At 33.7% G+C, this 24,530-nt stretch overlaps 6 protein-coding genes and 4 long non-coding RNA genes across 11 annotated transcripts; 4 read left to right on the top strand and 6 right to left on the bottom strand.

The window, feature by feature from the left end:
* The first annotated feature begins 44 nt into the window (after positions 1–44).
* AT5G57640 (GCK domain-containing protein) lies at positions 45–1,230 on the top strand. Its single transcript, NM_125145.3, has one exon. It carries the CDS (start codon positions 375–377, stop codon positions 1,053–1,055), a length of 681 nt encoding a protein of 226 aa, NP_200572.1. The 5' UTR covers positions 45–374; the 3' UTR covers positions 1,056–1,230.
* A 40-nt stretch (positions 1,231–1,270) lies between these two features.
* On the bottom strand, positions 1,271–1,933 carry AT5G57650 (eukaryotic translation initiation factor-like protein). The gene is made up of 2 exons (NM_125146.2): positions 1,872–1,933; positions 1,271–1,529 (listed from the first exon to the last, which is right to left on the bottom strand). The coding sequence occupies exons 1-2, from the start codon at positions 1,892–1,894 to the stop codon at positions 1,406–1,408; spliced, it is 147 nt and encodes a 48-aa protein (NP_200573.1). The 5' UTR covers positions 1,895–1,933; the 3' UTR covers positions 1,271–1,405.
* A 350-nt stretch (positions 1,934–2,283) lies between these two features.
* AT5G57655 (xylose isomerase family protein) lies at positions 2,284–5,674 on the top strand. 2 transcript variants are annotated; one of them, NM_125147.5, is made up of 13 exons: positions 2,284–2,698; positions 2,803–2,907; positions 3,016–3,090; positions 3,202–3,331; positions 3,416–3,507; positions 3,725–3,778; positions 3,982–4,267; positions 4,345–4,578; positions 4,664–4,734; positions 4,832–4,872; positions 4,962–5,061; positions 5,140–5,289; positions 5,379–5,674. In NM_125147.5, exons 1-13 carry the CDS (start codon positions 2,639–2,641, stop codon positions 5,412–5,414), a joined length of 1,434 nt encoding a protein of 477 aa, NP_568861.3. In that variant the 5' UTR covers positions 2,284–2,638; the 3' UTR covers positions 5,415–5,674. The 2 variants fall into 2 exon arrangements, with proteins under 2 accessions (NP_568861.3, NP_851203.1); NM_180872.1 differs by having other exon boundaries at positions 2,485–2,698; positions 3,982–4,578; positions 5,379–5,612.
* Positions 5,675–9,544: 3,870 nt separating this feature from the next.
* AT5G08735 lies at positions 9,545–9,745 on the bottom strand. Its single transcript, NR_143103.1, has one exon. It is a non-coding gene; the product is annotated as an other RNA (long non-coding RNA).
* Positions 9,746–10,945: 1,200 nt separating this feature from the next.
* Positions 10,946–12,598, top strand: COL5 (CONSTANS-like 5). Its single transcript, NM_125149.3, has 2 exons — positions 10,946–11,913; positions 12,003–12,598. The coding sequence occupies exons 1-2, from the start codon at positions 11,182–11,184 to the stop codon at positions 12,336–12,338; spliced, it is 1,068 nt and encodes a 355-aa protein (NP_568863.1). The 5' UTR covers positions 10,946–11,181; the 3' UTR covers positions 12,339–12,598.
* Positions 12,599–14,868: 2,270 nt separating this feature from the next.
* AT5G08745 lies at positions 14,869–15,281 on the bottom strand. Its single transcript, NR_143104.1, has one exon. It is a non-coding gene; the product is annotated as an other RNA (long non-coding RNA).
* Positions 14,958–15,427, top strand: AT5G08755. The gene has a single exon (NR_143105.1). It is a non-coding gene; the product is annotated as an other RNA (long non-coding RNA).
* A 581-nt stretch (positions 15,428–16,008) lies between these two features.
* AT5G57670 (Protein kinase superfamily protein) lies at positions 16,009–19,448 on the bottom strand. The gene is made up of 10 exons (NM_001085293.2): positions 19,162–19,448; positions 18,946–19,064; positions 18,358–18,476; positions 18,146–18,267; positions 17,755–18,060; positions 17,419–17,673; positions 17,148–17,305; positions 16,855–17,070; positions 16,393–16,542; positions 16,009–16,292 (listed from the first exon to the last, which is right to left on the bottom strand). Exons 1-10 carry the CDS (start codon positions 19,301–19,303, stop codon positions 16,140–16,142), a joined length of 1,740 nt encoding a protein of 579 aa, NP_001078762.1. The 5' UTR covers positions 19,304–19,448; the 3' UTR covers positions 16,009–16,139.
* Positions 19,449–21,413: 1,965 nt separating this feature from the next.
* Positions 21,414–22,672, bottom strand: GDU3 (glutamine dumper 3). The gene has a single exon (NM_148146.5). The coding sequence runs from the start codon at positions 22,409–22,411 to the stop codon at positions 21,965–21,967; it is 447 nt and encodes a 148-aa protein (NP_680451.2). The 5' UTR covers positions 22,412–22,672; the 3' UTR covers positions 21,414–21,964.
* Positions 22,673–23,426: 754 nt separating this feature from the next.
* Positions 23,427–24,003, bottom strand: AT5G08765. Its single transcript, NR_143106.1, has one exon. It is a non-coding gene; the product is annotated as an other RNA (long non-coding RNA).
* Between the last annotated feature and the right edge of the window lie 527 nt (positions 24,004–24,530).

A 24,530-nucleotide genomic window follows, 5' to 3' on the forward strand; every position in this document is an offset into this window, starting at 1 on the left:
TCATTTCTCATTTTCCATATCCTCCTCCAGCCTATAGAAGGGTTTAACTTTAAATGATAGGATCCCTTTAAATGATTTAAATATTTAATTGTCTTTGGAAAAAAAGAGAGTCAAAATTGCCTCTGCAACAACTAAAAAAAAAACTAAAAAGGGAAACAAATCCTCATCGAATACAGTGAATATGGAAAATGGGGAATCAATATCAAACAATACCATTCTTGGAATAATTCTCGGATTCATTTTTGAAGAAAAAACAAGTAATGGCAAATTTTCCCAAGTTGTGTCCCCCTTTTTATAAGAAAAGAAGACTCAGCAATTGAGGTTTTTAGAGTGAGCAAGAACCTTGTGTAGCAAAAACCTTAAATCCGTCATCTATGGGAAGTATAAACTCTGTGGCTGAAGCTAAAACAGAGGAAGATCCTTCGACAAATCAGGGAGATGGGGACGACGAATCACCTAGAACCCTAATTGAAGATCAGAGAGATGTGGAGGAATCAAAAACCCTAAGTGAAGATCAAGTAGATGTGAAGGAATCCAAAACCCTAATTGAAGATCAAGGAGATGAGGAAGAATCTAAAACCCTAGATGAAGATTTGGATGAAACAGAGGAAGAGAGTGGAGAGTGCCCTTTATGCCAGTTCATAAAGGGAGGTGAGTGTAAAGAAGCATTCACAGAATTGGAGAATTGTTGCGACGAAGCAAAGAAGAACAATGAAGATCACGTAAGTAAATGTAAGGAGGCAAGACTCATCTTTAAGACTTGCATGTATGATAACCCTGTTTACTATGAGCCCCTTCTTGCTGGTGAGGCTAGAGCGATGGCCAAGATGTTGAGCGAGTTGTTGAACGCGGAAAAGGAAGCTATTATGGCTGGTGAGCCTGCAGTCATTGCGAGGGCGTTTAGCGGGTTGCAAGAAGAGAATGCTGAGCCAATTCTGCCTGCTGAAGCTGCAGCGATCGGGAAGGCGTTTCGCGAGTTGGAAGCTGGAAAGAAGAAGGAGAAGGAAGCAGAGGGATCCGAGGGTAATGAGAGTGATCATCAGAATCAGAATTAGGTAAAGCTTTTTTTATGAGCATATTGAGACTTACATTGATCTGAATGAAAATTCAAATTTCGTTACTCTTAATTTTGTTTAGGTGTGTCTTCTTATATACACCATTGGTTATGTAATTTGGATGCATCTATAAAATACTGTCGTAATCACCTTCTTCTACAAAAAACTAAGACCATTTTAATATACATTTTGATTTTTTTTAAGATAAGACTTTGTGCAAGAGTTTTTATCCAATGATAGAATCTTAAGTGAGACTTGAGTAGTACTTATGCTCAACTTTTGAAACAAGAGATAGAAGTAAAAGAAAGAAGCACATTCCTTTGGCACATAAAAGTCATCAGCAGTGGTCTTCAGGATCTTCCGCAATACGCTTCAACATGAATAGCAGCCATACGGTCCATGAAGTGATCAGTGGTAATCACTGCAAGATGATCTTCAACAAAATCTTCAATCTTCTTCCAGTCACGATCAAACCTAAGAAACAGAGAGCAGTAGTATCATCAGCACAATCAGGTCCTGCTAAAATCAATATAATACTTTTAAAAAACCACACAAGTATAAAATTATTACAGTTGAAGTGCTTCAAGAAGCAGATCTATTTAGCTAATCAAAAAAGATCAATTAACTCAAGGAAGCAGATCTTTTTTAGCTTAAGTTACTACTGACCTAACACTATCATAAACTTCCCTCTCGTTCACTTATGTATCTGCCTTGACATATCAGTTTATATCCCTAAAAGCCAGCAATAATATTGAAGGATCTAACACTAAGGAAAACTAAAACATGCATTGCTCGCCAATCCAAACAGAAACTCACCAAATCGTAAGTTTCGATATCATCCAAACCAAACAAATTGAATGCCTGGGGAGAGAGAGTCTTACTGAGGAAAAATGCTTCAATTAGCCCAAATATTAAAGTCCCAATATAAGGAGACTTTTTGTTAAATTTTTAGCCCGATTAAACATAACATTTTTTAATCAGCATGCAATATTTTCATTTAATGTGCTCGGTTCTGTCACGGACACTGACATGTAATTTTTCATTTTCACGGGTGAGATAATTTTCAGACAATATTAGAATTTTTTTCTTCCCTTTGTAGTTATTCGAAATTATGTTATTGTTGGGAAGTAATGAAAAAAAACTCAACAAAATTCGATTTAATACCTATCCATAATATTATTGATCCTAAAAATAGAAAAGGATAATTTTGCTGAGTCAGAAACGTGATATTCGCGACGTTGTTTCCGGATAAAGAGTAAACGTACGACTGCTTTAACTCACCTATAAAATCACGACCGTCGATTTCATTTATGTCAAGGGGCAAAACTGAAAATCACACAAAAACAAACAAAACTTTGCTTACGTCACATCATTATCTGTGACTAATTCTTAATCATCATCATCATCATCACTTACTTAAATCTAAAAAAATCTCTGTTTGTATATATATTATCTTTGCGATTTTTATCCAAATCTTCCAAAGCTTAGTTTTTTTTTTTTTTCAATTTCTCTCTTGCGTTTTCGATTTTATTACAAGAACTTTGTTTTGGGCTTCATCCATCGTTCAAGGTTCGTTGAAAACTATGAAGAAAGTTGAGTTTTTTATGCTCCTTCTCTGCTTCATCGCAGCGTCATCTCTAGTGGTAAGACTTAATAATCAAAAGCTCGAATTTTTAATGTTCTTCCAATCATTGAAATATAATCCGAGATTAAAGTTTTTAAATTTGATCTTGATTGGTGTGTAAAGTCTGCTGATCCACCAACATGTCCTGCTGATTTGGGAGGCAAGTGTAGTGATTCTGATGACTGGCAAGGTGATTTCTTCCCTGAAATCCCCAAGATTAAGTATGAGGTAAACAATGGTGATGTTTCTCTTTAAAACTGTTGGTTTAAGTTGGAAACTTTAGTGGATTTGTTGTTTGCATGTGTAGATGAATTGGTTGTTGATGAATTTTTTCAGGGACCTTCGAGTAAGAACCCACTTGCTTACAGGTGGTATAACGCTGAAGAAGAGATTCTTGGGAAGAAAATGAAGGTACTTTTATTTTCTTGTTTGTATTTTCTTGCAACAATTTTTGAGTTATGTTTTTATGGATTTGAAGAAACGTGTGGGATGTTTGTTTGTTGTCCTGAATTTTTTGAACAGGATTGGTTTAGATTCAGTGTTGCGTTTTGGCATACTTTCCGTGGGACTGGAGGTGATCCATTTGGTGCTGCTACTAAGTATTGGCCTTGGGAAGATGGTACTAACTCTGTGTCTATGGCTAAGAGAAGAAGTAAGTCCAGATTGTGTTTTTATGTTAGTTTCTCTTCGTTATCGAGTTACTGTGATTTGAGTTACTGATTGTTGTTTAATGCAGTGAGAGCTAACTTTGAGTTCTTGAAGAAACTTGGAGTTGATTGGTGGTGTTTTCATGACAGAGACATAGCACCTGATGGCACTACACTTGAGGTAACTCGAGCTTCTGAACTTACACCATTTTGCTTTACATTGAAACTACAATCTGCTTTATTGCCTGGTGTTATAAACCATTTTGGTCCTGATATTTCCTTTGCAGCTTGCTGTTTCTTGTGGTACTTGATAACTTTGTTTTGCTCTTGTTGGCCCAATGTTAACTTGTTTCAGTCATAAAGAAAGCGCCTGTAACCTGTTTATACTTAATCTGCAGGAATCTAACAAAAACTTGGATGAAGTTATCGAACTCGCCAAAGAACTCCAAAAGGTGATTCAGTTTGTTAATTTTCCAGTTCTTATTACACATTGGATTTTGGAAGATACTTCTTGTAGTTAATCAATTCTCCAATACAGACTCATGTATGCCATTTTATAATTGAATCTTTTTATCACTGAAACAGTACTATCTTGTTACCATTCCTTAGTTTGATGTGCTAAGAAAAAAAGGTTCTTCGTTTTCTTCAAATGCAGGGGAGCAAAATCAAACCATTGTGGGGAACAGCTCAGCTTTTCTTGCATCCTCGTTATATGCACGGAGGAGCGACCAGCTCTGAAGTTGGAGTGTATGCTTACGCTGCTGCTCAGGTGAAGAAAGCCATGGAGGTAACACATTACTTAGGTGGTGAAAACTACGTTTTTTGGGGTGGTCGTGAAGGTTATCAGACACTCTTGAACACTGATATGGGAAGAGAGCTTGATCATCTAGCCAGGTTCTTTGAAGCTGCTGTTGCTTACAAGAAGAAGATTGGATTCAAAGGTAAGTCTACTGCTTCTTTTTCTTGTCCTGTATTCAGTCTTATGGGAGTTATTGCACAATAATCTTCTTTTTATCAGGCACGCTTTTAATCGAGCCCAAGCCTCAAGAACCCACCAAGCACCAGTATGACTGGGATGCTGCAACAGCTGCCAATTTCTTGAGGAAATATGGTCTTATTGATGAGTTTAAGCTCAACATTGAGTGTAACCATGCCACGCTCTCTGGTCACACTTGTCATCACGAGCTTGAAACTGCAAGAATTAATGGTTTACTTGGCAACATTGATGCAAACACTGGCGATGCTCAAACTGGTAATTTTTCAATTTCAGCTCTCTTGATTGTTAACACCTCCTAACCAGATTCTGATTGAACAAAGTTCTCTCATTCTCTTAACAGGATGGGATACAGATCAGTTTCTTACAGATGTTGGAGAAGCAACCATGGTTATGATGAGTGTCATCAAAAATGTATGTAATATTAAAGAAACTCGCTATTTTTGGGAATTTCATTGTAAATTTTTGAATGTAAGCTCATAAGAGCTTCTGTTTTTCACATATGAAACAGGGTGGGATTGCTCCAGGCGGCTTCAACTTTGACGCTAAACTGTAAGAGCGATTCTTGATTCACAATGTTTTACTGTTTCATACAAAATTAAACCGAGAAAGAAGCTTATAATGTTTGGTTGATTAAACAGGCGAAGAGAGAGTACAGACGTGGAAGACTTATTCATTGCTCATATTAGTGGAATGGATACAATGGCTCGTGGACTGAGAAATGCAGTCAAAATCTTGGAGGTTAGTTAAGATATGAATAGATAAGTTTTATAAAAGAACCAAAGAGTGTAGCTTTAACTTGGTTTCGGTGTGGTAAAGGAGGGAAGTCTAAGTGAATTGGTACGCAAGCGATATGCAACTTGGGACTCTGAGCTTGGGAAGCAAATAGAAGAAGGAAAAGCTGATTTTGAGTATCTTGAGAAGAAAGCTAAAGAGTTTGGAGAACCAAAGGTTTCTTCTGCTAAACAGGTACAAGTTTCTTGCTATTAATTCTGGTTTTGTTTCGTTAAACACGAAAAACACACAATGATCGATGTCTTTTGAAACGAAATCTGCAGGAACTCGCTGAGATGATTTTCCAATCTGCAATGTAAGAAGAAGAACAAGAAGGCTTTTTATGTTTATTAAAAGTATCGTCTTTTTTAGTTTCCCTCGCATCTTTGAGAAGTTTGAAAACCAAAACATTGGAAAATAAGATGATTAGAGAGGTTGGTTTCATTATTTCAGTTGATGTACTATGGTTTCACACTCTAATTACTTTAAATTGAATAACAAAAAACTGTTTAGGCCTTTACTTTGATTCAGTTACGGTTTTTGTGACAAAGACCAATGAGCAATTCCGATCTATTTCTTCACTCGACTATAGTAAAGTTTGTAGGAGGTTTTATACGAGAAAGTTTAAAACAGCGATATACATATATACAATCAAAATTCTTCTTACCTTATGAAAATTTGAAAAGCAATATATGATTTTCACATTAAGCTTTGAGTTTTGAGTTTGAAAACGTTGATTCTTAAAAATGGTCTAACATCAATAAAAACTTTATCCAATTCATTTCGTTTCGTTAGTTATGATTTCAGAATTTTCTGTTGAGATTTAAAGGAAACTCAAAGTCCTAATTTGACAAATTTCTCGACAAAATCTTTGATAGTATTTGATAAGAAAGGTTTGAAAACTAGGGAAACATAGCCTATCTACTTGATGTATCTATGAAATAGTTGTGATGACTTTGTTAATTTCGTATTTGCGACGACCGTGATGTATTACAATAATTGAGTCTTCTATGATGTTGAACCTAATTACTATCCGTCGATGGTTCTAGAAAATTTCTTTATTTGTTGTTGAATGAATTAATTTTTATATATTTTATTCGAAAAAAGGTCGGCAAAAAGTAGTAAGTCTTTTCTTTTGTCGAATTGTGGCCGAAAGTAGAAAGTCTCGTGAAAGCTCACATTATGAATTTATGATAAATAATGAGGAACTTATTAATAACATTAATATATATCCTATGATTCTTACTCTGTTTTCATTTATGTGACTGTGTTTCAGACTAGCATAACAGTTGATTAACGGTTTCAAAGCAGAAAATTTTGAGCTGGGTTGATATTTACATATATACTAATTAGAAAACGTTTAACAGCTAATTTCATAAAATAAGTAGCATTTCGTTTATAATTGTTTTCAAAAATGTTAATGCGTTAATTTTTTTTTTTTTTGATAAAGAAATGCGTTAATTATTGATAAATGTTTTCAATAATAATATGAAACACAGGGCTATACATTCACTAAAATGTGGTTTGTTTCATAAAATTATTTATTATAAACTTTGATTTCAAAGTTTTCGTAGACATTTCATCAAAAATCATAGATTGTTACGAAAAGAATAATGAAGATGGTTATTACAAATTGTCTTTTTCAGCAACGTTCACATAGTACTCTCACCTAACAGCATACAACTTGATAATCTTTTCATTTTTTGTCATGTGACCAAAATTTTCATACGTTTAATTAACGGCAAAGCTCTCGGCTGTTTGTTTTTTCTCTTTTTTAAAATTTCTCAATACATTTTTCTAGATCCATGTTAACCTTTTAATATTTTTATATATCTTCCCCATCTGCCATTTGATCTTGTAGATTTTTAAGAAAATTTAGAATATGTTTCCGAATTATCGACCTCTGGTAATTTCTTAAATGTTTACATTACATACTGAGTACTCTTATTTTGTTCTACATTATAAATCATATTTTTCGAGCCTACATTATGATTAAATAAAGACACTATAATACAAAACATTAAACTATAAACTTCACTTTGTAACTCTAAATTTGCATACCTTTTGTAAACGGGATAAAAAAAATTGTTGCAGACCAAAATTTCATGGATGGCGGAGAAAAAAGCTAGTGTAAATAAATTTATATTAATGTCTTTAAATATCTGTTTTCCAAAAGGAAAAACATAATCTTCATAAAAATTTCTATCTTTTTAATGGATAATGTAGGGAGATTTTACGAGTATCCACTAAATCCATTCTATAGTCTGAAGAAATGTTATTTTAGTAGTTTAACATTTCACGTCCATTTCCTTTGGGTTATGATCTACTCATCTACATAATTCGTCAATATTTTATTGTTGACGCCAATGGGATGATGGAGGACGACAGATTTAGAATGAGAAGAAAAAGAAACATTAGTTGAAAATGAATATATTACTCAATAATGCGTTTTCGGACTAATAATCTAATACCACGACCTTCCAAGTATCACACGTGCTACTCGAAATCAGAAGATGCTTACACGTATACGAGTGTTTGCTGGATTGGCAAAGATCACCCACTTTCCTTTGAGGGAAAGTATTACCTTTTAAGAAGATTGAATTTACAAATTATTGCTTCGCTCAATCTCATAATAGCTAGTTAAACAATGTATCGTGTTGTGAATGATTAGGTCAACGTTCAATGTACAGTCTCTGGCTGTTTCCATTTCGGTCGTGGCTTAAATATAGAGCTAGATGATAAGTGTAATGAAATACATATTATTACGTAAGTTAAATAAAATTTTTTACCGTTGATAAATAATCAGGCATGTTTATAATAAGTACTATAATACTTTGCCTAACTAACTCTATCTATCCTCGATTTTATAGAACTCGCTTTTACTTTTGATAATAATTGAGCGTGAGGACCGCTACGAGGAAATTTATTTCGGCCGGACCACGCTACAGTCAAAACTTCGAAGCTAACAATCATTCATAGCAAAATGGGCTCATTTCATTCATTCGTACTTAAAAAGTTTGAAAAAGACCTCTATATACGTTGTTCGTTGATCCATTTTAGCAGTTCACTTTCTCATATGATCACATGGCATGCTCATCATATTATTTATCAACGATACATTCTTTCTTTATATTAATATTGGCTAGCTTAAAACTTATAATACTTGTTGAGAGTTACATATTAGTTATCCTAGAGAAACAACTCACCAAATGTGCCTTTGGATTATACATTCTCTTTATCTATTTTATACATTTTTCGAAATTGGAATTATTATGGAGACATTAGACATATATGAATATTTTGAGTTATACTTATTTTATATTTTTTATAAGTAGAGTTACACTTATTTAACAGGTTAGCATTACGAGTTCAAAAAGAAGAATTTAGTTTTGCTGAAATAAAAGCTTGTGTTTATGTCTTTAATAGCTCGCACACCACCTAAATGGGATTTAAACTTAGCCATACAACGATGATAACACTTACAAAAGATCATTTATATATACGAGACGGATCCCGCCAGTAGTATCGGGAGGAACGCGAGAACTGTTTATGACATTGCGACCTACACTTGTTTAAACATCAGATAACATATGATTAATAGTCTAAACTCAACGGTTTATTGAAACAGTTAGTGAAATAGGCCGAATTTAACGTGAAAAATACGTAACAGAACGTTGATTAATAGTTATATATATGTGGCCGACGCAAAGCATGACGTTTTCTGCACGAGCTGTCACGCAAGGTGACGACGTTTTTAATCAAAGTGTTTAGGGACTATAAACGTATAAATTAATCTGTTCGATGTTAATAGTTCTGATGCCAAGATGCGGTTCGGTTTTCTAAACCGGATCGAAAGTGATAATTTTTAAAAACTTAAACCCTAACTGGCTAACTCTTTCACTGACGACATACATAACACATTTCACTGACTAAACTTATTTTGATTAGTGTAATAAAAGAGTAAAGAACTCCAGTATTGGCGTATTGCTTACACTGATTCTGTCATCTCCACATTATTTATGTCAAGCGGATATGTTGGGTTCCTATTATTTCCCTTTTATCTAGTTTATAAAACTGTTATGTTATTATTGTTATGATGTACTATATAACATCCTCGTTTGCGGTCTCAAAAAAAAAAAAGACAACATCCTCGATTGTGGTGGAATCTGTTCCGATATATTATTGGTTAATTTTTGATTGAGGCGAACTAATTATGTAATAAGTACTCTTCTTTTCTAAACTTTGAATCATATATAGTCAAATATTGAAAATAATAAAAAAGAAGATACAGAAAATTTATTCGCACATGATTTTAAAATTGACGATAAAATCTTGAGATGGGGTCAAAATACAGTGCATTTTAGTGCCCAAAACAGCAAAACAATTTTGCGTGGATCTCATGTCGGAAGATAACAATAAAGATAAATATCATTGGCTATGTAATATATATAGATAGAACTGTGATATAAAAATCTATCGCAATATTTCTATTGTACAAATATGTTTCCTCTAACTCTTTCGTATACGTGGATAGATAAGGATTTTGATAGTGTTGCCTTATATCTTTTCTTTTCACTCTCTTTTTAAGTACCAACCGTTGCGTTTACTTTGTTCTTCCTTTTGGAACTAGACCCTAGGTCAAACGGGCCTGTGTAAATTTTTGGATTATACAGTTTTTAGCCGGTAAACGAAAAAGAATGTATTTTACTACCTAAGAAGAACATATCAGAAAGCAAACATTATAAAAGAAAATATCGTATAAGTATACTTCATCATTTAAGATTATTGATTAGTAAAATATATATCAGAAAGCAAACATTATATCAGAAAGCAAACATTAGAAAGATTTAATATTTTGAGAGAAAAGATAAATTATAAGGTATGATCTTATGAGAATTGAATCTCGAACACGTTGCTTTATAACACACTACAAAATGTATATTTTTATTGATAATATATTACCGAATCTTCATTACTAAAACCGCAAAAAGAAATCTTAAGTAAAGCTATACCTTATGATTTCTCGAAGTCAAAGTTTCTGTAATTAGAAAGAAAAATCAAATTTGCTTTCATGCCGAACTGTAGATAAAGATTTCTAAATCATGCCGACCATACTGTCCATTTTTTCAATATTATTTAAAATTCCATGAATATCCATCCTCAAAGGGCCCTGTCTAGAATACGATACAACTAGTATATAATAAGTCTACAACTACGTAACGGAGTTATCATTCTAAAAGATAATACATATTTGACAAAATAAATAGAAAATTAAAGTTTTTAAAAAAATATTTGTAAAATTTATGAACATAGTGGTCATTTGGTCGAGAAAGAAGATTTTTTTTTTCTTTTAAGATGAAAAAATTGTATGGGTCATTAATATCATCTTATTATTTAAAGATGTACAAGCTTTAGCTTATCTCATTTAAGGATGTACAAGTTATATGCATACACACGCAAAAATAAAAATAAATCAAAGTTTAATATTTAGTTTGGTGAGAAGAATTTGAGTCATTGACATAATAAATTTTGAAATCATGTTTGAAAAGGAGACTATAAGCTAGTATCGGTCCCTAGACGAAATGATGCCTCAAGAACATACGAAGTTTATTAATTAAACTTTATTTCTATTCATTAACAAATAAAACAGCCAAAACAAAACTAATTCAATACCGACATGATAGATAAAATCCATTCAAAACCTCAAACAAATTTGTTTTGGAGTTAACAGAAATAAAATATTTTGAATTTGTAGATACTCCTACATGAAAGAAAAATGAATTACGATATCAAGGACCAGCCTAATTATTTTATTTTGTTAGCCTAATTTTCATTTCTACAAAACATATCTCCATCACGATTTTATTAAAACAAATCCCATAATTCGATTTTATTATGTGGATGTCATGTTTACACGTGTCATATTACAATTCGTTAAAATACAGTGTCTCTTCTCTGTCCGACTGGGCATGACAGATCATCCAAGCAAATCAAATACCCAACTCTCACACGTTCTCAAACAAAAACTTCAAAGAGAGAGAGAGAGAGAGTTTTGTGAACTCAAGAAAATAAAAAAAGTTATAGTTAATGGGATTCGGCTTAGAGAGTATCAAATCAATCTCCGGCGGATGGGGCGCGGCGGCGCGTTCCTGTGACGCTTGTAAATCAGTTACCGCCGCCGTGTTCTGTCGAGTTGACTCAGCTTTCTTATGCATAGCATGTGACACAAGAATCCATTCCTTCACTCGCCACGAGCGCGTGTGGGTTTGTGAAGTTTGTGAACAAGCTCCCGCCGCCGTCACTTGCAAAGCCGACGCCGCCGCTCTTTGCGTCAGTTGTGATGCCGATATTCACTCTGCTAATCCTCTCGCTAGCCGTCACGAACGTGTCCCCGTCGAAACTTTCTTCGACTCAGCCGAAACCGCCGTCGCCAAAATCTCAGCTTCTTCGACTTTTGGTATCCTTGGCTCATCCACCACCGTTGATTTAACCGCTGTTCCGGTTATGGCTGATGATCTCGGTTTATGTCCGTGGTTACTTCCTAATGATTTCAACGAACCGGCTAAAATCGAAATCGGAACTGAAAACATGAAAGGTTCTTCTGACTTTATGTTTTCTGATTTCGATCGGCTTATTGATTTCGAGTTTCCGAATTCGTTCAATCATCATCAAAACAACGCCGGAGGAGATAGTCTTGTTCCGGTTCAGACGAAAACAGAGCCTCTCCCGTTAACTAACAATGATCATTGCTTCGATATTGATTTCTGCAGATCAAAGCTCTCTGCTTTCACTTACCCTTCTCAATCAGTCAGCCACAGTGTAATTTCCCTCCGTCAAAATCAAATCTTTTATCATAAAATTTGCTTAAATTCAGTAAAAAACTAATCTTTGAATTTTGTGATTTTCAGGTTTCGACTTCTTCTATTGAATACGGTGTAGTTCCTGACGGAAACACAAACAACTCTGTTAACCGGAGCACGATCACTAGCTCGACGACTGGTGGTGATCATCAAGCGAGCTCTATGGATAGAGAAGCTAGGGTTTTGAGGTACAGAGAGAAGAGAAAGAACAGGAAATTTGAGAAGACGATTCGTTACGCTTCGAGGAAAGCTTATGCAGAGTCACGGCCAAGGATCAAAGGCCGGTTTGCGAAAAGAACAGAGACAGAAAACGACGACATTTTCCTTAGTCATGTTTATGCTTCAGCAGCACACGCACAGTACGGTGTCGTACCAACGTTCTGATTCGAATCTACGGTGGATAAACAATCAACCTGAAGACTTCATATCTTCCACCGTTGATTTACAGTCGGTGTATAATAAGTATAGTGAGTCTTACCGTAGACAAACATCTTATCCTCTTTACCGTTTTAATTACTTTTTTTTTACGCGCTCTCACTGCCACTGTAACTCTTTTTTTTTTTCTTCCTATATATGTATGCTTATTTTTATTTAGAAAATGTTATGAAATCATATAATTTGGTAATTATAGTTTCTATTGGCTGATGTTGTCTTGTCGCTAATCATATAATTTGGTAATTCTAATCTCTATTGGCTGATGTTGTCTTGTCACTAGTTTTGTTGATGCAGATTAGGTGGAGTTTTGGCTTGGTAATTGTTACGTAGCATAAATTATAACGAAAGCACAAACTATATGACATTTAATACTAATAGGGGGAGATTTTTAGGTCACTATAACTTACACAAAAGTATTTTTCTGAGATTTATCTAATCAATCTAGCTCATGCATTTTTAATATTTGTATCCCATGCACGAGAAGCATCGGATTTTTGTTTTTTTTGTTACATGTAGTTGTGAGTTTTTTTTTTTATGTTTGAAATCATGAAAAAATAGTCATACGTATGTGTAAACTATCTCTCTAATCTACCGTTGAAAGCTTTTTATTTGTTGTTTTCTTTGTTCCGAAAATACTTATTGTATTACTGAAAAGTTTTTTGATTCGTTAAGGCATATATGTATATTCCAGATCCAAAATCTCTGGAACTTTCGCAGAGTTAGTGAAAATAGTTGCTTTTCCGGAAATCGATCGTAGGAAAAGAAGGGAAGGTTGCAATTAATGGTTTTGTCCGAAACTTCATTAACTTTGCCTTTTGGGTAGCTGTAGAGCCAATCTTATCTCTCTGCAAGAACGTGATTATTGTCAGATAAAGTCAAAGTCCATTTCAACTGTGATATTTTGTCGTTAGTGATCGGTGATTTATGGTATCACTATCTCGTATTATCTAATAGCCTTTACACAATCTCGGACCTAAGTTAACTATATTCATTCAAGGAGGCTAAGAATGAGCCAGAGTATTTTCTTCATTTTAGATGTTTACACTGATCTACCACAATTGAAATCATAGTAGCTAGGAAAACTTGAATCCTATCTCTTATATTTCAGAGTATATATTTGAACCACTAAACTATTCTAAACCTTCGACTGTTAGATGATCCACTGATAAAATATGCACGTAATAACCTTGTTATGTTTTTCTAATAAATCATCTACTCGTAAGTTACCTTATAGTTTACTTAAAAGTTATATCGTAGTGTCTTTGCAACTACTATAGGACTTGCATACGTATGATATAACAAAGTATGTTAAAGACATATCAATTTGTTAATACATACACATAATCTTCTAAACTCACGCAGCAGTCTCTTCAAATTCATACCACCTCTAGCTATAATCTCGTTAACATTTTTTTAGAATGTAGCTACTTTTTATGAAATGTATATACAGTATTGTGAATATATAACTCATGATCAATACTTTGGATTGAGATATAGTTGAATGAGACTTCTGCCGTCCAAGTGGGTTTAGAGACCTTGATACAAGGGGCAATTTAGGCAGGATATTTTTTTGGAAGGTAAGCTTGAGATTTGCAAATAGTGGCTACGAATGCTTTGGGGCCACATATATACAATCATAATAACGTTAATAATAGCGCATTAAAGAAAAGTTTTGACAATACATAGAACTAAAGTTTGATTTATTAAACAAAAAAAAAACAAAGAATTAAAAGTTGGATGTTGAGTGTCACGAATAAATTGGGTAAATGTGGTGTTTTTCCCCCAATTAACCTTTGATTAAGCTTGTTAGGTGATTTCCACCAAACTCATTGTCTATTATGCATTAATCATACGATTATTATTCTTTATAAATGATTATCAGTCTAATTGATTTCAATTTATTTTGTAAAGACATTTCCAAGTTTACATGACAACGTGTATAACTCGTGTGCGAATGTATGTTCCTTGGACTTATATTAAATTAAAATCATGTATTAGATGCAGCATGCATGGGTTGACACACTTCAAAATACTTATACGTCCAACTTTTTTTTTTTTTTTTTTAACATATAGAACTACTATTTGTAGACTTGTAGTCACAATGCAAACAATTATAATATTATAAACGAATATTTTCTTGTAATTTATCAAATTCTTTTCTTGAAAGCTGTGGTTTCTTAACCGAGTATCTATATCTACAACGACATTCGAACGAGTTTACGTCTAAGTAAGACACTCGTATTCGTATATAGATGGTTCATCATCATCATTTAAGCACTTTACAAACCGTTGGATATGAAACTTGACATAGTGTGACAAAACAAAAATTTTGGTAATGGTGGTGACTACTGATTAAGTGATTAGTGACACAGTACTCTCAATAGCAAAATTCCACAATGCTTATACAGATTATATACTTTATGAAAAACAATGACAAATAGTATATTTTAGTCATCGATCATCTATATGACTTAAGTAATAATAACTTTTTAATTATGACTCGTGAATTTTGGAAACCTTTTTTTCTTTTGTCAACCAAAGTAATCTTTAAATTGTGTAAACTCCCCCAAAAAGAGGTAATAAAGAGGCACATTGTCACATTTAAAGGGAAAAACTTGTTAACAGTTGAACCAATAAATTGGGAAGAAAGAAGAGAAAAAGAGACAATTATTTGTTGGCACCATGAAAGAGAGACCTGCGTGGCCCAAAGTGGGTCCGACATAGACTGGGTCGAAGAGGAGACAAGTGGAGGGTCCGACCATACCCTAACCACGTGCATCACCGGCCCAGAGGGCTGGTCTCGTGGTCCACTTCTGCACCTTAATCCCTATCCTAACAGTTCCCATCTGCCACTAGATAAACATTGCCATTGCAAAACAAAACAAAGAAACTAACAAAAATAACTTAACATACCATGACTTTAATTGATTGCTTTTACGTTGTCTAGCTGATACGTTTGCAGTTTACTTCATAATAAACATCAGTACAAAAATAAGGCTAACTTTATTTTTTTTCTTAGCTTCAAGCCTTCAACGCAAATATATTTTTAATTGATCTCAATTGATGTATCGATATTTCCTTTAGTAGATATTATTATAAATCACGACAAAACTGTCACGATTTAGCTCCATACTATTGCTTTCTTTTATTATTGGACTATATGTTTTTACAAATTCCACCAAAAAAAAACTGTCACGATTTAGATCCATCCTATTGCTTTCTTTTCTTATTGATGAACTAAAGTGCTACTGCTTTTATTTTTCATGAAAATCATTTTTATCGATAACGACAAATTTATGTATCTTATTCTATACACGCACACACATCACAACACGAAGACATAATAAATTTGTTTCTTAATCTAGGAGAATTATGTTATGGTTCGTTTTGGCTAACTCTGTTCATTGATCTTCTGAGTACTCTCATTAGTTCTTAAGAAATTTGAACCATTGCTGTTGGAGAAATAGTATACGTCTCGAATAAAATTAGAACAAGATTTTTTCATTAAATTATGTACTTTGTAACTTTCAAATGAAATAAACTTTGTCAACTGATAAAAAGGAAATAATCCAAACGGTCTATGTTTAAAATTTGATTAAGTAGCTTTTTTTTGTTAACTGATAAAGTAACTTATTTCTATTAGTTGTGAATTCTTGATACATAACGTTAAAGATCTCATAACATATAAAAGAATGAAAAAGAAAAACCTAAACAAAAGCAATCAGTAAATATTAGATATAAACAAAAATATTAAAAAGAAGAATCTGAAGGAACATCATATCCGAAAATCATAGAATAATCATCCCATTCATTATTATCATCATCGTCATTAGTCATATCCTTAGGCATTCTCCAGCTCTTTGCAATCTCAGCCTCGTTCCCATTTGTAAGCAACTCCAATACCTTTAATTACACATTAAAAAATCAAAACCATTGGAATTCGGTTTTGGACCGTTTAATTCTAAATAATACGACTGGTATCGAATATATCTATGTAACCAACCTGAGTCATGGTTGGTCGTAATATCGGAGATTGTTGAACACAATGTGAAGCTGTAAGGACTAGCTTGTTCATCTGTTGGTCGTCGTACTTATCTTGCAATTTCGGATCAACCAACTCACTTGTGTTACCTGTCTCCATCGCCGGCTTTGCCTGTTCATTTTGTTTTCCATCAATATAACGATCAACGAGAGGAATTACTAATCTAAAATAAGAAAAGAGATGAAACCCTAAAATATATGAACCAATCAACATTTTTATCATATTTGAATTGGAAACCTATGAAATTTAACAATCAACTGTCGATTACTACATTAAAATAAAGTAGATTTAACAAGCAAAACTGGTTATATGACAATATAACCTGTAGTGGTAAAAAAAGCCAATGAGGAAACCACCAGAAGGTTTCCTTTCGTGTCTAAGAAGGCAAACAAGTATAGGTATGACTAGATAATAGAATTATACCCATAAGAGAATGTGTTTCTGAGTGGGATTAACCGGTCTTCGACCAGTTATGATCTCTAGAAGGAGAATGCCGAATGCGTAGATGTCGGTTTTCTCGTCGATGGTTCCTTGCATTAAGGACTCTGGAGCTAGATAACCAAACGTTCCTTCAACCGGTATAACCGCATGGTGAGTCCATTTGTTAGGCAACCATTTGGCCAATCCAAAATCAGTTATCTGCACAATAGTAATCACATCGAATTTCAAACATATACAAACCGGATTTGAATTGCTTCAAAAGCAAGAAAGCTCACCTGCGGTTCGTAATCAGGTCCAAGTAAAACATTGGAAGATTTAATGTCGCGGTGAATGATCCGGTGGTTGCAGCGTTTGTGAAGATAATGAAGCCCTCGAGCAACTCCAACCGCAATTTTGTACCGTACAGGCCAATCTAACGACCCATTCTCATTCTCTGTTTTAATTTTTCGCGGTATAAAATGACATAATCAATCCAATGTTTATATTCTTTCTAGAACTGTAGAAGTACTATAATCACAACATCAAAGTAATATGAAGTTAGGTTACCGTGCAGCGCAGAGTACAAGGTTCCATTCTCGGAGAATCTGAAGACAAGATAAAGACCTTTCTCAACACAACAACCTAAGAGAAGAGCAGTGTTGGGATGAGAGACATGACTTATGATGCCAAGTTCCGTAAGAAACTCTTTCTCCTTGTTCATGTCACCACTCTCCTTGGCTAATCTCTTCACTGCTATTCTTCTTCCATCCCATAAATCTCCTCTGTACACTTCAGAGTAGCCTCCTATGCCTACTATATTCCCTGCAAGAATCAAAAGTTTCAATCTTTTTGTCTTGTTTTGTTTTCCAAAGTTTTAAAATTTTGGTCTCTCTAATGTTTTACCTTGGTGAAAATCATTTGTGGCCTTTGAAATCTCGTTGTAAGTGAAGCATTGAATTAGAGGCTGAGGTTTGGGCTTGTTCTTAGTCTCACTTCCTCTCCATTTCCTCAGAGGAGAATTCATGATAAGAGAAGATATGAATTTGTAAGGAGAGATTGACTTATGCTTCGGTTTGTCTGAAGGCGAAGCGAAGCTAGAAGAGACCATTGAACCATTGAAGCTTGAAGCATCATCGCCTGAAGAGCTAAGTGAATCTCTTGATAAAGTGTTTAGTACACTACGTGGTGAATACTTCTCACTATTTATGTCTAAGAAAAACATATTTTGTTAGTCTTGGAATCAACTAAGCAAATCGTATAACTAAACTTAAAGGGTATATTAGTATGATCAAACCTAGAGAAATCGCGGAGTCAGAGTAACAATCTTTATGCGGTTTTCTTTGGTTTCCGACTAAAACAACAGAGCAACTTGATGGAGCAAAGTCGGAGACATATCTTTTGATGTCATTCCATATCCTAAATGGAGAGGAAAATACAAACGAGTTATTACAAGAATTTTGAATTGGATGATTTCTAAACCGAACCGGAAAATATCCGGTTTATTACCTAAACTCGTGGGTTGTTGGTCGAGAAAGAACAAGATAATGAGCAGAAATGGATTTGACTTCATCGATTAGTCCTCTTCCAATGTTTGAGCTAAACCCTACCTTGGCTTCCAAATTCACCTGTATTAAGTATGAAGTTGAAAAAAGAAATTTGAATCTTACCAAATATGTAATAACAGTATTAATGCGGGGTGGATTCGTAATTAAGGAAATAATTATATGTTTGTTTGTGTCTGGGCTGATATCACGCGCGTATGGAAACGTGTTTGCTTGGGCTTAATGGGCTTTTAACGAAAATTCGATTAGACAAATTAGACACGTAGTGTATATCATATTTTAGTTTAGATCAAGTGAAATGATACTTAGAGAAATATATAAACAAATTTATTAATTTATGAAATTTAACATGGTATAAAATCTCGAACAAAAAATTGATTCGACCCGAAAAGTAATCGTATGGGGCAATATTGCCCAAATCAATGGCTATAAAACATGCACCAATAATTGATTTTTGAGATCTCCGGTTTATTCCGGTTTAAATTTTCTCTTACGCCAATTCTTTTTTTTTTCAAAACGAAAGTGGTTGTACCTGGTTGTGGCAGCAAGTGTAAGCGAACTCTCCAAGCATGGAGATAACATGAGCTTTGGCATGTCGAATCTGAGTTCTCTTCTTCTTCTTCATTGGCAATTTTCTCGGTTCTTCACCAACTGCAACGACACTAACAATTTTATTTCCCAACCAAAAAAAAAAACTATTCAAATGGTCGGAAGGAAAAAACAGAGGAAATTAGGTATATAGACTAACCAAGAAGATGAAGAGCCACAACGGTGTCACTTGGTTTAGCAAGAACATTGATGGCCCAAGATAGAACATTTTGGCTCTCGTCACGGTCCAACGAGATCGCCACAAGGATCTTGTTACTACCTTCTTCTGAACAAGATATCATTTGTATTGGCCCTTTTTCACTTGTCTCACTCTAAGGTCGGAATTTTTGAGAACACAATGATTCTATACACTTGAAGAAGAAGATAAGTGTTATTTTTTTGTTTTGTGTTGATTTTGGATGAGTAGGAAGAAGAGAGATGTTTCGAGACTAATAAACAGAGTGGAAAAGGGATGATCATTGCATGAGATAATCATTAGCTGTGTATATGAGTCTTGACGAAGAAGCATAAACCACAATAATGAAGTTATTTTTGGCATAATATTACTCAAGATCAAAAGCTAGAGTTTACATTTGTTAGATTTTTTTATCTACAAGGTAAATATTGAACCATGAATCAAAACATTAATTAGAGTTAGAGACTATCAATTAATTTGATATAATTTTGTGTAAGTGAGAAACAATCAACAAAATGATTAGTTTTAAAATATATTATTAATTTGGGTTAATTTGTCTCACAACAACAGATTATAGGTTAATCTAGAGATCGAAATTTCGCTGAGTATCAATAAAATACACGCACACATAAACTATTGTTGGAAATCAAATGATAGTCTAGATGATGGTTGTTGTGTAATGGTATTGGAAGTGAATGTGTGATTAGGTGATTGTTGTGTAAGCAAAGGCCAAAGGGACAGAAGGATGTGTTTTGTTGTTGTGTATAAGTGGTCTCATCTCATCTTCTTGATTTTGTCTTCCTCTCAAAGCCATTGTTGCTCTTTGGTTTCTACTTTTATATTATATCTATTTATCTTGTTTATTAATCATATAAAGAATGATTAAATGGTAGTTTAGGATTAATGATTTCAAAGATAAGTAGCAAAAAGAAAAGGTTGAATTGAAAAATTGTTTTCAAAGGGTTGGTAGCGGGAAGTGTGAGCCATGAGTGAGCAATCCAAAAGAGGGATGATATATATTTAACTTTTTACAATGAATGAGACTTTGAGAAGACATTAAGTACACAAAATATTATGAGATTGTTATAATTTTTTTGGAGCAAAATTATGAGATTGTTCTATTAATTGCAAATGAATCAAAGGGTCATAATAGGAATGGACCAAAAGGTGATATCAACAAACAAGACGTTGAATCATATAATTACATGTGCAATTATGCACCCAAGATTACTTGGCTTTGTTTGTCTTATACTACACAACACTAACCTCCATACACATCATACACGTGCATTTGATATCTCAAACTCGGGGATCTTAATTACGCAAACAATGAAATATGATTACAAGGATGTAAGACCCCCTTAAAACATTAATATAAGATATTCAATGTAGTATCAGTCAGTAGTTGCAATATTTGCCTTGAAAGTTGTAAGACCAAAATTCGAGTTTTTCCACTATGATTTTAAGTTTTAACCATGACTATAAATGGATTGAAAACAAGAATACCCATCCAGTTCTGAGTTCTCTCACAGGCTTTGAAGATTAGTTCTAATCAGCTGTTGAATCAATGTTGGCCCAAAGTTTGTGTAAGGAACAAAGTGAATATATAACCACAATGGGCCTCTTACCAAAAAAACTACAGTGGGCCCAAATAAAACCCACCATTAGCCAACTTTATTTTCTCGACCCATAACCAATCCAAAAACATTTTTACATCGAACATCTTGATTACAAGTCTACGCAGCTCAACATATATCGTTAAATTGATAAAAATACTCTGTTTTGATAAAACAAAACTATTTGTTATGCAACAAAGAAGAAGAGGCAAAAGATTGACGGTTATTCATCAAAGTCTAGTTTCTGAACTCGAATATTCACTATTAATAGTTGGTAATCCATTTTCATTAGATGAATGTATAAATAAAGAATCCATAGCTTTAAAGTAATATAAAAAAAAAGAAACCTAGCTAGGGCTACAGCCTACAAGATAAGATTGAAAGGGAAAAAAGAAAAGAGACCTAGTGCAGTTAAAAGTCATTTTCGAAACTTATAAAATATTTTCCTGATAAGAATTATGCTATAGGAGATTAATTACACGATTAGGGTCGTTGATTGAAGCTAATTTTAACTGCTTCACCTCGCCGCATCAATTTAGAGACACCTAAGAGAAATTAAATCAGACATTCTTCTGCATGTGCCTTCACACGTGCCTGTAGTCCTCACTTCAATTTTCTCACCTGAAGAATCTTTTGATATTTTCTCTGTTTTCTTTTTTGTTCGGACCACAATTGTCACATTAATCCCACGAAAAAACATGTACTGGAACAGTACAATTTTTTCATCATTTAATCACCTTTTTTTTTTGGTGAATTTTTAAAATAATCAAGATATTTTCATTGAAGTCTCAGATAGTTATTTGTTTTTTCATTCTCAATTCCATAAATCACAAATTTCACATTCAAAGTCTCAGAAATTTACATTTTATCCCTCATCATGACCTAGATATGGCACAAAACTTACAAAAAAAAAAAAAACGAATTAACGATGCAAAAGGCAAAAGCTAAGATTTTTTAAATACATCATTGATCAGAACAACTCCTAATAATTCAATCCCAATTCCAATTTTTTCCAATATTACTCATCATCAAGTAGAGTTATGATCCAACCCGAATACCCGACGCAACCGGGTCAGATGCTGCAAACAGTTCTTCAGAACTGTTCACAATAAGACGATCCTCTGTTTTTCTCTTCCCTTCCTCTGGTTTTGTCAATGTGTCTCACCGTTACTTTCACTACTCCGCGGCACCACCTGATCACTTCCCTCCACGTCATCATCTTCATCGTCATCATCGTCACAAGTACACGTTTTTACCGACGGCGTTGCTAAGTAAGTAGGTTTGACATTTCCGGCCATAATCACCAAGAACTTCTCCGGCAAAGCTACAGGCTTCACCGCCGTTTTGTCAGGTTTCACATCTCCGACTTCAAGATCTCTCTCTCTGCTCTGGTTTTCCTCGCCGTCTAGATAACCGGAGAGACGCCAGTAAGAGCAAGCGAGGATTAGAAGAGCAAAAGCTATGAGACCAAGCATCGCTGCTAAACCACCAAAGAGATAAGGAACCGGTGAATGCCACGGTGAGTGAGGTCCTCCTCCCATGGTGGTTCTGTTTCCTTCAACGTTTTCTCTCGGAGGGTAATATTGTCTTCCTTCCATTTTTTTTTCACAAAGATGGTTTTGAGTTTTGAGTTTTTTTTTTTTTTAGGAAAATGTTTTGGTGTGAGGAGGAAGATGAGTGAGGAAGGGTTTTATAGAAGAGAAGAAGCGAATTAACGTTGTGGATTGTGTGTGACGTATCAATTTTTAATTTTATTATTTTGCGTATGAGATTCTTTTTACTTCTGATTTATGGAAATTTTTCTTATTTATTTATGTATTTGTATGTAATGAGTGAGTTGGAGAAAAAAGCAATATGAATTCAGTTTTTATGTTTCTCAGTTATCATGAATGATTATATGGAGTCGTGACGTGAGTGCATAACTTATGTTATGTCTTATTTTTGCCGTTTGCTAAAGTAATCGAGATGGTGTGTACAAAAGGATTAACCACTGAATATATATATAATTTGTAAATGAAAAAATAAACATTTAACAAGTTTTCCTATGATTTCCAAACATATTTTTAAGAGAAAATTCTTAATTCAATGGTAAACTTTTTTTTTTGGCTGTTGAGATTTACCATACTCATTTTTTTTTGTCCGTTTTGAGTCGCTTACCAACATAAAAGATAACTAACATATCTACTTTTTTCTTTCTAGAGTAATGTGTGTATGTGTTTTACTTAGAAGTTTACATAAATAATCGACGTTCACATTCACAGCAATAGCATTTTAAAAATGATTGGTAACATTTATAATCTCAGCAAGGTTAAGGGTTTATATATTTCAAAAATTGAAACTACATGCTTTACAGAGGAATGTTATGTATAGTTAGCAAGCCGTGTAATGATGAGCTTCTGTTGGTTTAGGTGCCGGTGATTAGTTGGGACCCAATTAATGTGGTCTGTTTCTTAATCAGTATTCCTTACTACTTTTTAAGCTTAATCAGTGGATAATTTCAAAAAATATCTTCGATTCTATCATACTCCAAGGAATTATAATATTAGTAATCATTTATTGTAACACTTAAACACTGTTTTAGATAATTAACAACCATTCACATAGTGTCGAATCCACTCGAATAAAATATAGTATGACTTTACAGAAAATATCTGCTGAGTGGTTATACTCTCTACTAGTACAGCGTAAGATCAACATCTACTTGGCTAATAATTATTTTTCTAATTTACAGTGGAAAAGTGAGACATGAAAACATAAGAGTCATGAAAATGATGAATTTTTTAACTAGAACAAAAAAACCAATGATTGATGGCTAATAGATAAAGAAACACTCTGAAGAAGAAAGAGGGTTTAAAAGAGGCAATTAAAAGGGGAATAAGATAAGGACAAGAGACTGACCAAAAACGGTTCCGTTAAAGCCGCTAAAATTTAGGTGAGCGATGCAAACGTGAAGAGATAGCCGGAAACGTAATAACCGTTAACGCCAAACAAGTAAAGTGAACGTTACCTAAAACAACTAAAATTACATGTTTGTTTAAATCTTCTTACTTCGAGTTCCACTATACATATTTATAACCAACTTTATTGTATCTCCAACATATTGATATATATGCAAGATATGCATGATTGTTAAAGAGCAAATGAATTCGTATGAGACCTTGAAACTCGGCAAAGCAAGAACAACAAGACTCACACTCGCTCTCAATAATTTTTCATGCTGTATTCATATACATAATTAATTAACTACTATATATAGACAATTTTTTCACATATATACAGCATAAAAAATAATTATGATAGGTATATATATATATATATATATATATATATGTTATCATATTTCATCGTGAACTGTGAACACATAAATATAAATGAAAAAACAGACGGTAGCCCACCACCACCATAAATTGCTTTTAACAAGTGACTATTGATTTTATCATATATAAAAAAATCCACTATGCACCAAAATCATCATTCTAACAAGAACATACCAAATTTTACGTTTTTAAAATATTTTAATGATATATTAGAGGAGTACAGAAAATTTTATATATCATCAAAAAGGAAAGTGGGAAACCCCAATGAAAAAAAGCTGGAAACAACATACCAAACCATATGCCTGAGGTCTCAATTATCTCATCAATGATAATTTTAAAAATTATAGATGAGATAACAAAAATGGTCCCATGTTTTTGCACAGTCTATTTGGATCAAAGT

Source organism: Arabidopsis thaliana, chromosome 5, assembly GCF_000001735.4.
Source record: "Arabidopsis thaliana chromosome 5, partial sequence".
NCBI classification, from domain to species: Eukaryota; Viridiplantae; Streptophyta; class Magnoliopsida; order Brassicales; family Brassicaceae; genus Arabidopsis; species Arabidopsis thaliana.